Genomic DNA, 16,687 nt, shown 5'->3' with positions numbered 1-16,687 from the left:
TCTATTTTTCTTCTTATTAAATTCTTAGTAAAATTTACATGATTGTGACATAGAACTCTATTTGAAAGTTTTTATTCTACAGGGCCTTTAAAATAATTGAATCAATTGAGTAGTTTGAAAAAAAACATTATCAGGGATTATGGAATCACTAGTTTGTCAAAACACAATTATTACACGAAAGTACATCTTAATATTGGTCTTTGAGTAAATTTTTCCAAAGGAGTGGGGAGATACCCATGTCATTAGGCTATGTAATAGCATTAGTAAAGGCATATCAGCACTCATAAGCCATTATGGAATGTAGTCTCTGGGGTTCATACCTCTCAAAGCATACACATCACAGTCATGCAAAATAGTGGGCCATCTACAGAAAACTCACTTGATTTCCATAGTATTTTCTGCATGGTTTGTACCATATATGTGTGTTCCATAAGTTTATGTATGTGGTGTATTCATTTTCATTCATTTCGAGACAGTCTTTAATTTCTTTTACTTTTTATTTTATTTTTTATTATTGATTATTCTAATTATTTACATGCCAAATGTTATTCCCCTTCCCAGCCTCTCCTTTTCAACCTTCTATTCCATTCCCGCTCCCATTTGCCTCAAGTCGGGTTTTTCTCTACCAACCAACTTGTTCGTCATGCCTCTAGCAACTCCCTTCACTGGGGCAAAAAGCCCCACAAAACCAACAGTCTTCCCTCCCATTGAAGCTAGTTAAGGCAATCCTCTGCTACACATGTAGCAAGAGCCATGGGCCCATCCATGTATGCTTTTTGGTTGGTGATTTAATCCCTGGGAGCTCTGAGGGGTCCAGTTAGTTGATATTACTGTTCATCGTATGAGGTTGCATTTCTCTTTAGCTAATTCAGTCCTACCCTAAGTCTTCTATTGGGGTCCCCAGGCTCAGTCAAAGGGTTAGGTGAGTGTCTGCATCTGTCTTAGTTAGGGGCTGGTAAAGGCTCTCAGAGGACAACCAAACTAGGATCCTGTAGGCAAGCACTTCTTAGCATCAGAAATAGAGTCAGGATTTGGTGTCTGCAAATGGAATGGATCCCAAGGTGGGGCAGTCTCTGGATGGCATTTCCTTCAGTCTCTGTTCCATTTTTATACATTTGAAGATGACTCTGATATGTAAAGGCTTTACCACAGTGAGACCATTCATAAGGTTTCTCTCCAATATATGTTGTTTTCTGCATTTGGTGATAACTGTGATGTGCAAAGGGTTTACAACCTTGCTTATGTTCACAGGGCTTCACTCTAGTAGGAATAATTTCACAATCATGAAGGCTACAGAAGTGTCCAAAGGCTTTACAGTATTAAATGCATTTATAAGAGGATGATTCTTTGCATGCCTTTGAAGATAACTGTGGCATAAAAAGGCTTTATCACACTGATTGCTCTTGGAGGGTTTTGCTCCAGTATATATTCTTTTACATAGTTGAAGTTTTCCTTAATATGAAAAAGTTTTATTACATTGCTTACATTCACAGGGTTTCTCTTCAGTATGTGTTCTTTGATGTATTCAACTGTTTTGTAACAACTGGATTATCATGTCAATTATATTTGTCAGGTTTATTTCTAGCATTGTGTGTGTGTGTGTGTGTGTGTGTGTGTGTGTGTGTATCTGCAGACTACTGTAACATGCAAAGACTTAATCATATTGAATACCATCCTAGTGTTTGCCTACAGTATGAATGGTTTCACGTCTTTACCATGATGATCATATCCATAGTGTTTCTCACCAGTATTTTTCTTTAAAGTATTCAGAGATAACAGTTTTGTGAAAAGGTTTTCTCACTTCTATCATACTTGTAGGATTTCTCTCTAATATCTGTTCTTTTCTACATTAAGAGATAACTGTGATATGTAAAAGATTTACCACATTTCTTGTGTTCATATGATTTCTCTACAGTATAATTACTTCCATGATGATGGAGAGTACAGTAATGTGTGAAGAAAGACCTTACCATTTCAAATACCTTCATAGGGTTTCTCTCCCAGATAATTCCTTTTATGTTTCTGGAGACTATTGTGATTTTCCAACGCTTCATTACAATGATTACATCCATAGAGTTTCTACAGCATGATTCCTTTTATAGTATTGGAGAGTACCGTAATGTGCAAAGGCTTTATCACTTTGATTACATTCAAAGGGTTTCTCTCCAGTATGTGCCCTTGTATGTATTATGAAACTATTGTGTTGTGAATAGGATTTATCACATTGATTATATTTGTAAGGTTTTTTTTCCTAGTATGTGTTCTTTTCTATATTTGGAGATGACTCTATCATGGAAAGGGTTTATCACATTGATTACATTTGTAGAGTTTCTCTAGAGTATGTATTACTTTATATATTTGAAGATGACTGCTTTTTGCAAAGGCTTTACCATATTGATTACATTCATAAGGTTTCCTTCCAGTATTTGTTCTTTCAAGTATTTGAAGATACTGGTATTGTGAATATGCTCTATCACATTGATTACATTTGTAAAGTTTCTTTCTAATATCTGTTCTTTTATGTATTTGGAGACTACTATGACATGCAAGGACTTCCCTATGTTGAAAGTCTTCAGAGGCACCTTCATCCCAGTCCTTTCTGCTGGGGCAGAGTCTTGACTGGTCTGCTCCCATGAAGACACCATATCATAATCCATCCTAGAGGACTCACTGCACTCAGAAGAGTTGGTAAGAAGCACCACTATCCCCGGAGTCCTAGAGCTGCCACTGGAAGACGGGTGGACTTGGGACACATCACACAGCAAAACCCCCACCCTCCCAAATACCACTCCTCTTCTGTACCTTCTGCCACTTCCTCCTGATATTTTCTGCTGAGGCAGACTCTTAGCTGCTCTGGTCCCATGAACACTTCATATCCTGACTCATCCTAGAGGACTAGCTGCACTCAGAGCAGTTGATGACTTGCTACATTTAGAGTAGTTGAGGATCCACTACACACAGAGCAGTAAGGTTCAACTACACTCAGAGCAGTTGGACAACAGCTTGACTGCTCCACTGAAAACTAAACAGTCTAAGAGCCTCTCAGGATATCTACTGCAACCAGAGCAACAGATCAGGAACTTCTCTGCCCCTATGAAGAGCCCCCAGTTGGAAGGCCCCATTAGTGGTGTGCTACAGCAAAACTGCAGGCCTACCAGGAGACCTAAGGAACCCAGGGACAAAAGAGGCAGATTTCAGACAGCCATCCAGACCAACAATCACCAGGGATGTCCGGATGGCAAAAGGCAGGCATAAGACCATAAGTAATAGAGGCCAATATACATGGGAGTCATCAGAAAACAGTTCTCTCACCATAGCAAGCAATGAATATACCAACACACCTGAAAATCAGGAATCTGTCCTAAAATCCTATCTCATGAAGATAATAGAGTCTTTGAGGAGGATATCAAAAACTTACTGAAAGAAATACAGGAAAACAGGTGAAGGAATTGAATAAAGCAATCCAAGACCTAAAAGTGGAAGTAGAAACCATAAAGAAAACACAAATGGAGGCAAACCTGGAAACGGAAAACCTAGGAAAGAGGTCAGGAGTTACAGATGTAAGTATCACCAACAGAATACAAGAAATAGAAGAAAGAACCTTAGGTATTGAATATACTGTAGAAGAAATTGATATAACTGTCAAAGAAAATTCAAAATATAAAAAATTCCTAACCAAAAGCATCCTGGAAATTTAGAACACAATGTAAAGACCAAATCAAAGAATAATCAGAATAGAGGACAAAGAATCCTAGCTCAAAGGACCTGAAAATGTCTTCAACAAAATCATAAAAGAAAACTTTTCCAACCTAAAGAAGAGATGGACATAAAGGTATAAGAAGCCTATAGAACACCAAATAAATGGAATCAGAAAAGCAAATCTTCTAGTCATATAATTATTAAGCCACTAAATTCACATAGCAAAGAAAGAATATTAAAAGCTGCAAGGGAAAAATGCCAAGTAACATAAAATTAGACCTTGGGAATATACCGAAAAGATGTCCCACCATGCCTCAGGGGCACATGTTCCATCAGGGAGTTGACCTTAAATCCAATAAATTGTGGTTGATATCTCCTAACATTCCTGACACTGTTTCACCAATTGGTATATTGCAGGCAGGCCATCCTTGTATCTCACTGAGTTTGAGGCTGGATGATATTACTGATTACGTTTCTTCTCAGGTATCATGCAAATGTCTCCTAACCCTCAAAGGACTGGAGGTACCAGGGAGTTTAGAGGTCAGGTGGTGTGGGAGGTGGGGATATCCACATAGAAACAGGGGTTGGGGAGCAGGTATGGGATGTGCAACAGTTAGAAGGTGACTCAGGGTGGAATAAAATTTGGAGTGTAAAAAATAAATAAATATTTTTTTCTTTAAAAAAAGCCTTCAGAGGGTTTCTATTGAGTTTGAGTTCTTTCTTGATTTTGAAGATGACTGTGATATGTTAAGGCTTTATCACATTGTGTATATTCATAGGGCTTCTCTCCATCATGATTTATTTCATACTTTCCATGTCTTCTATCACTTTGCCAATGTTCTTCAATATTATATTCTTCCCAATAGTAGCCTATAGTAGTGAAGTTCCTGTAGGTCTCCAGCATCACATCTTTGTAAAGTCTCTTCTGAGGTGGATCCATCAAGAACCACTCTTCCCAAGTGAAGTGAACATGTGCATTATCATAGGTCAATGCATCCATGTTGTGAGTTCAGAGATTTCCTGAATTTCCCTTACGGCACCCAGCACACAGAGCACAACAAACCAACGACTCAAGCCTCCTCAGCTATAGTATTGAACTAGCGACATTATGCCCCTACTTGAGTTCTTTATATATTTTGGTTATTAGCACTCTATCAGATATGGAGTTGAAAAAGATATTTTCCCAATCTGTGGATGGTCAGTTTGTCCTATTGACAGTGTTCTTTGCCTTACAGAACCTTTTGAAATGGGTTCAAAACTCTTTTCCACTTTTTAAACCTATCTTGTTGATTTTCTCAAAGAACCAGCTTTTGGTTTGGTGATTCTTTGTTTCGTTCTCGTTCTTTATAATTGCTTGATTTCTGCCCTGAGATAGGTTATTTGCTGCCCTCTATGCCTCTTGGATGCATTTGCTGCTTTTTGTTAGAGCTTTCAGGTGAGCTGTTAAGTTGCTAGTGTAGGATATCTCTGATTTCTTTATGAAGGTGCGCAGGGCTATGAATTTTCCCCTTAGCGCTGCTTTCACTGTATTTTTTCAGTTTCTATGAGTTTCAAAGTTTTCTGATGTTCTTTTTTTACTAATTTTTATTATATATTTTCTTTATTTACATTTCAAATGTTATTCCCTTTTCTAGTTTTCCCTCCAAAAATCCTCTATCCCCTCCCCTCTAACCCTGCTCCCCAACTCATCCACTCCCATTCCTGGTCCTGTCATTCGCCTATATTGGGGTATAGAGCCTTCACAGGATCAAGGGCCTCTCCTATTGATATCCTCCTTTAATCCATAGTGGTCAAATAGGTTGCATTGTGTTGTTTCAATTTCCTTTTTTTTTTTAATCTTTTGAGACTTGTTTTGTGTTTGAGAATGCATTCAAATTTGAAAAGGATCCCATAATGTGCATAGAAGAATGTATTTTCTTCTGTGTTTAGGAGAAATGTTCCGTAAATATCTGTTAGGTTCATTTGATTTATGCCATCACTTATTTCCCACCTTTCTCTGTTTCATTTTATCTGGATTGATGTCTATTGTTAAGAGTATGACATTGAAGTCTCCCACTATGAGTATGTTGTGATAAATATGTTACTTAATCTGTAATAGTCTTTTTATGGACTTGCTTGTGTTTGATGAATAAATATTAAGAATTTATATGGTCAGGCAGGGCGAGGTGGTCCACGCCTTTAATCCCAGCACTTGGGAGGCCAGCATGACTGTACAGAGTGAGTTCAAGGCCAGCCAGGGCTACACAGAGAAACCCTGTCTCTAAAAAAAACAAAACAAAACAAAAAAGAATTTAGATGGGCACTTCTCGTGTTTTTGGCCTGAAATTTTCAGGTTGAAAGTTTTTTAAAACAGCCTTCTGTAGGACAGGATATTAGTTAGATACTGCTCAAATTTTGAATTATTATGAAACGTCTTTTTTCTCTCTCTATTATGACTGGAAGTTTCCCAGGGTATTAGTAGTCTTGGCTGTCATCTGTCCTCTTCTAGAGTTTATAGTCTCCCTGGAGAAATCAGATGTTATTCTAATAGTCCTGTTTGTATATGTTACTTTGTCTTTTCTCCTAGCATATTTTTATAGTGTTTCTTTGTTCTGTATGCTTATTGTTTTGATTATTATTTATTAAGAGGAATTCTTACTTTGCATTGGTCTATATGGTTCTTTAAACTTGTACCCTGTGCCTTAATACAGGATTCCTTCTTTAGGTTAGGAAATTTTCTCCTGACTTAGTTGACATTATTTCTGCACCTTTGATTTGAGTTTCTTCTCCTGTCTTTTTTTCCTATTTTTCTAAGGTTTGGTCTTTGCATGGTGTTGCATATCCCATGGGTTGCTTCTGTTTCTAATGTTTTTTTTTTCTTTTTTAATATTTTTATTATGTATTTTCCTCATTTACATTTCCAATGCTATCCCAAAAGTCCCCCATATCCTCCCCTTAACCACCCACTCCCCCTTTTTGGCCCTGGCATTCCCCTGTACTGGGGCATATAAAGTTTGCAAGTCCAACGGGCCTCTCTTTCCAGTGATGGCCAACTAGGCTATCTTTGATGCATATGCAGCTAGAGTCAAGAGCTCCGGGGTACTGGTTAGTTCATAATGTTGTACCATCTATAGGGTTGCAGATCCCTTTAGCTCCTTGGGGACTTTCTCTAGCTCCTCCATTGGGGGCCCTGTGATCCATCCAATAGCTGACTGTGAGCATCCACTTCTGTGTTTGCTAGGCCCCGGCATAGTCTCACAAGAGACAGCTATATCAGGGTCATTTCAGCAAAATCTTGCTAGTGTATGCAATGGTGTCAATGTTTGGAGGCTGATAATGGGATGGATCCCTGGATATGGCAGTCTATAGATGATCCATCCTTTTGTCTCAGCTCCAAACTTTGTCTCCGTAACTCCTTCCATGGGTGTTTTGTTCCCAATTCTAAGAAGGGGCAAAGTGTCCACACTTTGGTCTTCATTCTATGCCCCTCAACAGAGGAATGGATACAAAAAATGTGATACATTTACACAATGGAGTACTACTCAGCTATTAAAAAAGAATGAATTCATGAAATTCCTAGGCAAATGGTTGGACCTGGAGGGCATTATCCTGAGTGAGGTAACCCAATCACAAAAGAACTCAAATGATATGTACTCACTGATAAGTGGATATTAGCCCAGATTCTTAGAATACCCAAGATATAAGTTTCTAATGTTTTAAATGTAACATTTTCTTTAATAAAGGTATTTATTTCTTTTGCTTTTTTTTTCAATTACTTAGGAATCTTTCTTTAGTCCCTTATATCTGTTGTTGAACCTTGCTTCAGAGGATTGTGTTTGAATATCTAATGTTTTCATTTTTCAACTTCCCTCAGTTTTGTTTTTGTTTTTTGATTCTATTTCTAATATTTGACATTGAACTATTTTACCTATTTCCATCCACTGTTTCTGTCTTTATTGATTTCTTCACTTCTTCTTTCACAAACACTATAATATTTTAAAAGTACATTTAAAGTATTTATCTCATGCTTCAACTATCTTTCACTTATCAGAGTTCTAATGGAAGCTCATACAGGGTCAAAGTGATAGAAAATGGAGAGTCAGAGACCAGCATTATGCACTGGAGGAGCACATGATGCCAAGATACTGCACAAATGAGCCAGGAATTTAAACTGTATGAAGTTATGTCAGCTAAATATGTTAAATCCATAAATTATCAAATATATTTCAGAGCTGGGTTTCTGAAGGATAAATAGAACCCTTTAAGCCAAGCAAAATCAATAATGGAATATGATCCATCATAGTGAATATACCCACAACTTTGTGAACACCAGGATACCATTCATTTTTGAGTTTCTGAGGAATTGCAAGCATGGCCACAAAAAGACATATTTTAAAAAAGAGAAAAGATCTAGGAATCATATTTGCATTTATTTTTTTAAGGATTTTATTTGCACAATTGGTAAAGCTGGTTATTTTGAAGGAATAATAAACATACATTTAGTTAGAGCAGTAGTGCTTGTAATGTCAAAATAGTTGAAGGGTCCCAGAATCACATTACAAGGTTGCTTTTCAGGGACACAAATCTTGAATATACCAAGCAAAGGCAGGTCGCTGACAAGCAGATAGTCCTCCCCTAGAAATGCTGTCTTCTGCCAAAACCTTCCTTGTGGCCACCAGGGTTCTCAAATAGTAGGGTAGTGAGCATATGAAGCAATTCCACAGTGGTTGTTCTTGTCTTTGGCGAGCTTCATGTAGCCTCTAATGCCCCATTGTTTACCCCAGCTGAAAAACAAATATGTGTTCCTTTAGTAGACAGATCACTGCATGTTGGATTGATTTTAATAATTGACAAGGAATCAACTTAACAGATAGATAAGAAAAGGCAAACGATCTACTCCTGGGTTCCAAGAGATACCTCATATAAGACTGCAACACAACAACATAGAGTGGACAGACTGACTATCTACCAATTCATGGTTCAGAATTAACAATTTTGTCATAGTTTAGAAAAACAATGGCACAGACTTAATATAGCCACCCAAAACACAGATGGCAGAATTTGAACATTATGATTTTCCATTGTGAGTAGGTTGTGAAAATTCAAAGATTAAGGACTGGAGATAAATTCAAGAGCCATGTAAACTGAAACTGACATTTTGTTGTACATGTAACTCAAGTTCTCAGGGAATGGTGATAAGACAAACATGGACCAAGCTGGGTAACCAAATTAGTCAGTGAAATCCTAGATCAGTGAGAAACACTGCCATAATTTTGATGTTGGATAATGATTGAGAAAATAATTGAGGTTAACATCAGACCTCTGCACAGATGTTCTTGCACACTCATGTATCTACAGACATGCAAACATGTACACATGTACACATAATTCCCACGTGTACATAAAAAAATAAGAACAACTATTATTCAACTTAAATGAAACAATTTTTTTCTTTTTTAATTTTAGGCTATGTATCCAATTGCTGACTTGCAACAGCAAAATTCCTTCACTAATCCCCTAAAATGTTAGGCAGTGCTTTTAAACACTGAACCATCTCTCTAGGCCTTGGGACTTCAAATATACAATTTTGGCAATTTATACCTGTTCTTGATCAGCCAGTAGTGATTACCATCGGTCTCATTTCCCTTAAATCCATAACCAACCACGAGGACTCCATGAGTCACAGTATCACTGCTACAATTTGGCTCATGGTAAATACCTAAGAAATAAAATGAAAGGTGATTGGTGTAAGAGGCACAGGCTATCTGACAGTGAGTTCTGTCACCAACAGTTTTCAAAGGAGGTATTTTCAAAAATTGTAAAATGACACAAACTACAATTCAAATAAATAGCTGTATGAATTGTTACCTTTCTGTACACAAAGGATAAACAAGCAGAGTAGGAAATTAGGGAAACATCACCCTTCTCAATAGTCACAAACAATATAAAATACCTTGGCGTGACTCTAACTAAGAAAGTGAAAGATCTGTATGACAAGAACTTCAAGTCCCTGAAGAAAGAAATTAAAGAAGATCTCAGAAGATGGAAAAACCTCCCATGCTCATGGATTGGCAGGATCAACATTGTAAAAATGGCTATCTTGCCAAAAGCAATCTACATATTCAATGCAATCCCCACAAAAATTCCAACTCAATTCTTCAACGAATTGGAAAGGGCAATCTGCAAATTCATCTGGAACAACAAAAAACCTAGGATAGCAAAAACTCTTCTCAAGGATAAAAGAACCTCTGGAGGAATCACCATGCCTGACCTAAAGCTGTACTACAGAGCAATTGTGATTAAAAACTGCACGGTACTGGTATAACGACAGACAAGTAGACCAATGGAACAGAATTGAAGACCCTGAGATCAACCCACATACCTATGGTCACTTGATCTTTGACAAGGGAGCAAAAACCATCCAGTGGAAAAAAGACAGCATTTCCAACAAATGGTGCTGGCACAACTGGTGGTTATCATGTAGAAGAATGCGAATCGATCCATTCCTATCTCCTTGTACTAAGGTCAAATCTAAGTGGATTAAGGAACTCCACATAAAACCAGAGACACTGAAACTTCTAGAGGAGAAAGTAGGGAAAAGCCTCGAAGATATGGGTACAGGGGAAAAATTCCTGAATAGAACAGCAAAGGCTTGCGCTGTAAGATCGGGAATCTATAAATGGGACCTCATAAAGTTGCAAAGCTTCTGCAAGGCAAAAGACACCATCAATAAGAAAAAAGACAACCAACAGATTGGGAAAGGATCTTTACCTATCCTAAATCAGATAGGGGACTAATATTCAATATATATAAGGAACTCAAGAAGGTGGACTCCAGAAAATCAAATAACCCCATGAAAAAATGGGGCTCAGAACTGAACAAAGAATTCTCACCTGAGGAATACCGAATGGCAGAGAAGCACCTAAAAAAATGTTCAACAACCTTAATCATCAGGGAAATGCAACTCAAAACAAGCCTGAGATTCCACCTCACACCATTCAGAATGGCTAAGATCAAAAATTCAGGTGACAGCAGATGCTGGCGAGGATGTGGAGAAAGAGGAACACTCCTCCACTGTTAGTGGGATTGCAAGCTTGTACAACCACTCTGGAAATCAGTTTGGCGGTTCCTCAGAAAATTGGACACAATACTACCAGAGGATCCAGCAATACCTCTCCTGGGCATATATCCAGAAGATGTTCCAACCGGTAAGAAGGACACATGCTCCACTATGTTCATAGCAGCCTTATTTATAATAGCCAGAAGCTGGAAAGAACCGAGATGCCCCTCAACAGAGGAATGGATACAGAAAATGTGGTACATTTACACAATGGAGTACTACTCAGCTATTAAAAGGAATGAATTTATGAAATTCCTAGGCAAATGGATAGATCTGGAGGGCATCATTCTGAGTGACGTAACATATTCACAAAGGAACTCACACAATATGTTCTCACTGATAAGTGGATATTAGCCCAAAAACTGAGGATACCCAAGATATAAGATACAATTTGTTAAACGCATGAAACTCAAGAAGAACGAAGACCAAAATGTGGACACTGTGCCCCTTCTTGGAATTGGGAACAAAACACCCATGGAAAGAGTTACAGAGATAAAGTTTGGAGCTGTGAAGAAAGGATGGACCATCTAGAGACTGCCTTATCCAGGGATCCATCCCATAATCAGCTTCTAAACGCTGACACCATTGTATACACTAGCAAGATTTTGCTGAAAGGACCCAGATATAGCTGTTTCTTGTGAGACAATGCCGGGGCCTAGCAAACACAGAAGTGGATGCTCACAGTCAGCTATTGGATGGATCACAGGGTCCCCATTGGAGCAGCTAGAGAAAGTACCCAAGGAGCTAAAGGGAACTGCAACCCCATAGGTGGATCATTATTAGAAACTAACCAGTACCCCAGAGCTCTTGTCTCTAGCTGCATTTGTATCAAAAGATGGCCTAGTAGGCCATCACTGGAAAGAGAGGCCTATTGGACTTGCCAACTTTATATGCCCCAGTACAGGGGAATGCCAGGGCCAAGGGGTGGGGGTAGGTGGGTGGGGAACTGGGGGGGAGTGTATTGGGGACTTTTTGGATAGCATTGGAAATGTAATTGAGGAAATTACCTAATAAAAAAAAATAAAAAAAATAAAAACTGAGGAAAGATAAGCAACCACATGGCAGACATGGAATAATAAAAATGAGCTGCAACCTAAAATAAATAAATAAATAAATAAATAAATAAATAAATAAATAAATAGCTGTATGAATTGTTACCAAAAACATAACTATAGGGTTTTACAGAAAACTGAAGAAATTCTAATAGTGTTTATTTGTTGGTAAACACGTGTCTATGTGCTTATGATATAAAAATCCTTGGAATTTTGTGGGTTGGTTGTTGTTTTTGTTGTCAGAATCTCATGCCATTTTTAACTCTCAGAAGGTTAAATTATTTACTTCAAGAGGCTCTGTTATACTTTGATTTCAGATAATCAGTTTCTATAGATACCTAAAATATCTATCAAATGAAGAAGTTAAATTTAGCTAAGCAATAAGCTTTATAAATTTTAACACGTTAAATTGCATGTGGGGTCATATCAGGTGAATTGTGAAGAATAAAGTCTGGAAGCTCAAATATTTAAATGACATTTATACATAAATACCAATCAATAAATATGTTTTAACATAGGGATGCCATTAGTTTTTTTTCCTTATATAGAAGTAAACATGAGTACCTCCCTTATAATTCTTGAAAGACTCATGTGAAGCATCAATTCCAGCAGTGATGGGCCCAATAGTTGCTACAGCAGCCATTAGGATATCCTCACTTTTGGGGAGGGACACAAATCCTGTGATTTCAGCCTTAGAATTCTTTGGATTATACCTGCATGGTCCATCCTTTAAAAGAAAAGTAAGGGACTCAGTTACTTTCACTCACTTTCTGGGGAACAAGACTCAGAACCATAGCACTCTGTACTTTGAAGCTGAACACACTTAAAGTCTAATGCCAATAAATAATCCCAGGAAGTGAAATGCTATTGAGAGATTTAGAACTGAAAATTATTTTGCATATCTTCAATGACAATGAATTTGTCTTCCTATCTTTGAGAAATTTTAATGGTTGAAAAATATATATTATATGTATAGTAGTTTGCATATTCTTCATAGAAGAAAATAGAGCTGCACCAAAATAATTTCATCAGAAAGCTATACAGATATTGAAAAACTAATGACAGATTTAATTATATACAGAGTAATTCTACTAAATTGTACCCTGAAGATGGTGGATTATCTCTACAGTTGTCTTACATTCCAAGCTGAGTTAAAGTAACTGCATAGGATGTCCACTTACTTTTCCTTCATATGGATATGTTGCCTCAGACTCCAGACCACCATTGTGCAAAACATACTGGAAGGCATTGTATGTATCACCACCAAGACAACCATTGTTGTTTTGAGGTTTAGAACAGTCCACCAAGTTCTGCGCACTCAGAGGGGTGAGTTTGCCTGTTTGCCAGATTGCCTGTTCTTCTATGGCACCAGTCACAGCAAATGCCCAACAAGCATCACAGTCTCTCTGAACAGGGAATAAAGGGTTGTCATAGATAAATAACAACCTGGCAACAAGCTAGAAAACTTATTACTGCATGAAAATTTTTTAATGTCAATTGATTGATCCTTTGGAGATATCAGACTCCTAAAAGACATTACTACTGGCAGTTTGCTCATGCTCTATTCATGGCCATATACATGAATATTTGAAAGGGACTACTTGTTTTGTGAGTTGTTATAGGCAATAAAAGAGGACACAAGTTCCACAGAAAGATAGGTGGACACTAACAGGGAGTATATGTGGTATATTTCTAGGATTAAATACATTTAAAATATATGAAGCATTCTAAGAAGAAAAAATATTATTAAAAATGAACAGCATATTACTCACACTTAATGTGCACACAAAACACCGACTCTTTTACCTTTTCAACACAGTTTAAGAGGATGGGAATGTAATACCTTAATACCTGTCTCCGTACAGGAGTCACATATCCTTTCTTCTGCCAATCGACAAATTTGGGGAGAATACTGCCAGCTTCACGTTTCATGATACTTTTCTCCTCTCTGTGAGTCCAAACTGGAATTTCAATCATCATTTTCCTGAATTCTTCATCAGTCTTCAAGGAGAAGTACATAAATAGTTATTGTACTGGCTAGTTTTGTGTCAACTTGACACAGCTGGAATTATCACAGAGAAAGGAGCTTCAATTGTGGAAATGTCTCCACGAGATCCAGCTGTAAGGCATTTTCTCAATTAGTGATCAAGGGGGAAAGGCCCCTTGTGGGTGATGCCATCTCTGGGCTAGTAGACTTGGGATCTATAAGAGAGCAGGCTGAGCAATCCAATAAAAAACACCCCTCCATGGCCTCTGCATCATCTCCTGCTTCCTGACCTGGTTTAGTTCCAGTCCTGACTTCTTTGGTGATGAACAGCAGCATGGAAATGTAAGCCGAATAAATCCTTTCCTCCCCAACTTGCTTCTTGGTCCTGATGTTTGTGCAGGAATAGAAACCCTGACTAAGACAGTTATATATTAAAAAAACACCTTATAAAGTACTAATGAGAGCACAGTGTGAAGCAATCCATGCAACACTCACCTGGTTACCAAATTCCCTCATTTTCATGGTGAAGCCATTCTTACCCAGGCTGTTCTCCCTGTTGTGCAGTTTGTTCATTTTCCATTTTTCTTCCCAAACCACTCTTCAGTTTCTCTTCCTTCTAGAAATGAGTGTAATGAGTATTCTTTCTGGTTAAACTCCTTCTTAATCTGCCCTTGTGGACTAGCTTCTGCAGGTGAATAGAGTCCAGAGAGAAGGATCAAAAACACTATATCCAGGCATTTACCAAGGGGAATCTGACCACCCTGTTCTACCAGTATTTGTGATTAGATAAGCTCTTAATGGTAGTGGTTTTTTTTTTTTTTTGGGGGGGGAGCATGGAGCTGTGACTTCTCATGTGCTTTAACACTTGCAACAGCAATGAAAATTCACTCTTAGGCCCTTCTGGACAGTTTTCATGTTACCAACCAGGCTATATGATTTGTTATATTTTATCTTCCAGTCTTGCCATTCAGCATCCAAACTTGAATCAAGTACTGGAACACCTGAGGCCACTCCCAAATACAGGAAGGCTATGAAGACAACAGCAGCCATGTCTCAAGTACCTGGAGAGGGGAGAAAACTTAAGAAATAGCTACACACAGACTAAAAAAAAATGCACTTTTCTCTCTTTTCTGCAAAAAGAAGCCATTAGTTGATAAAATTCTTTGAACTATACCTCCAAATACATTTACAAGATTATGGAAAAGGCTAAGGATATGTTTGATCTAAATCATGCACTGGTGGTTATGAGATCCAATGAAAACTGAATAGCCAATGGCGTACTGTATGTTACTAATTCAGAAAGATCTACCTACTCAGTGAGATTCAGAAGCTTAAAATAAAATAAATAAATAAATAAAGAAAGAAAGAAAGAAAGAAAGAAAAACAATAACAAAAACCACAACAACAAACCATGAACTTAGGATATCACTAACTCATGATCTCTACTTAGCCAAGCTTCTATTATATGATATTGGATTCTAATTTTACAGAGATCGCAAAGTTCAGGCCTCACATCCTATCTCTTCCTTATCTACAGTAGGTATTGAGCTTGTCTTAAACTCTTGTTGCTTAAATAAAAAACATGTATGACGTCTTCTATTAGGATTTGGGAAGAATCACAGGAATCTTTCTGTCCTATACATGGGATTATGCAACCAAACTCCATGGCCACTACCTCCATTAGAATAGTGTCCTATGAAAAATCATAGAAGCCAGACAGTGGTGGCAAGCACCTTTAATACCTTCCTTCCTTCCTTCCTTCCTTCCTTCCTTCCTTCCTTCCTTCCTTCCTTCCTTCCTTCCTTCCTTCCTTCCTCCCTCCCTCCCTCCCTCCTTCTCTCCACCCCCTCTCTTTTTTTCTTTCTGTCTACCCTCCATGGCCACTTCAGATTCTGCCTTGGTAGGGGCATGATCTCACCTGAGGTGACTGCCTCTGCCTCAATCCACTCCAGAGACCCAACTCTTCAAAAGTTGCTGATGTCTCTGGACCTATCCCAGCAACACCTCTCTCTGACTTTAAATCCCAAATATCTAAATAGTTGAACCCACCCCTCAACTCTGGCCTCTTTTTGATTGGCTGTGCTGGTGACTGGATTAAGCCTTCAGGCACTCCTACCTCAGGCTTTTTCTGAGATATAATCTCAGACTGTATCTCTGGAGTGGGTGAGAACTTCCTCTGTGAATTTTGAAACATTATTTTGTTAACCTAGTCTGAGAAAATTAGACAGCCTATACTGTAGTCTTTGTAAGAGGTTATACTGGTATTTTGCATGTTGATTGTGTTTCCTAGCAAAGCTGAACTGTATTTTACCCTACACTTTAGAATCGGGGGTTTGGTTACCATGCCTGGTTTGGAATTAGTCAGTACATTCTATTTTGTGTTTAGTCCACTATTATGGTTGGATCCTGTGAGAACCACAGATCCTCAGATATTCTGTTTCCTTCTTTCAGAGTGGAATACAGCTGGACCTCATTAGAATCTTTAGTAGACAGTGATTCAAAGAAGTAAGTGAAGTTTAAGGCTAACCTCTAAAACAAAAGCAAATGGCCTGCTGTTAGGGATCTCTTGAAATTCTTTGCTTTTCTCTTGGAAATTAAATTGTGCTGCCATCTAGAGGCACCAGTTACTTAGTACTCTTCATTGTGGTAACACAGGCACCAACTGGAAGTTTCAATATTTAGAGATTTCAGGACATATCCTGGGGATCTCAGAGATACAACATTGTTTTGCTACCAGTACCAGGAGATATTTGAAAGGATTTACTCTTTGAGATATCTCCGAACACTAAATATTAGTTGTATGCAGTCCATCCTCCTACTTTGGAATGCAAAGCCCTACTGATTTCTCTG

At 38.1% G+C, this 16,687-nt stretch overlaps 1 protein-coding gene and 1 pseudogene across 1 annotated transcript; both read right to left on the bottom strand.

The window, feature by feature from the left end:
* Window positions 1-2,062: 2,062 nt before the first annotated feature.
* LOC147000945 (uncharacterized) lies at window positions 2,063-4,699 on the bottom strand (annotated as a pseudogene).
* Window positions 4,700-8,362: 3,663 nt separating this feature from the next.
* On the bottom strand, window positions 8,363-14,887 carry LOC147000944 (cathepsin R-like). Its single transcript, XM_085830740.1, is given in 8 exon segments — window positions 8,363-8,462; window positions 9,280-9,397; window positions 12,415-12,577; window positions 13,032-13,256; window positions 13,702-13,851; window positions 14,333-14,432; window positions 14,434-14,453; window positions 14,762-14,887. Coding segments are annotated over 8 exon segments (1,002 nt in total).
* Window positions 14,888-16,687: the final 1,800 nt, after the last annotated feature.

Source organism: Mus caroli, unplaced genomic scaffold (genome assembly GCF_978045245.1).
Source record: "Mus caroli unplaced genomic scaffold, Mus_caroli_1 scaffold_15, whole genome shotgun sequence".
Classification (NCBI taxonomy): Eukaryota; Metazoa; Chordata; class Mammalia; order Rodentia; family Muridae; genus Mus; species Mus caroli.
Note: the sequence above shows the minus strand (reverse complement) of the source record. Positions and strands in the feature narration are given on the sequence as shown.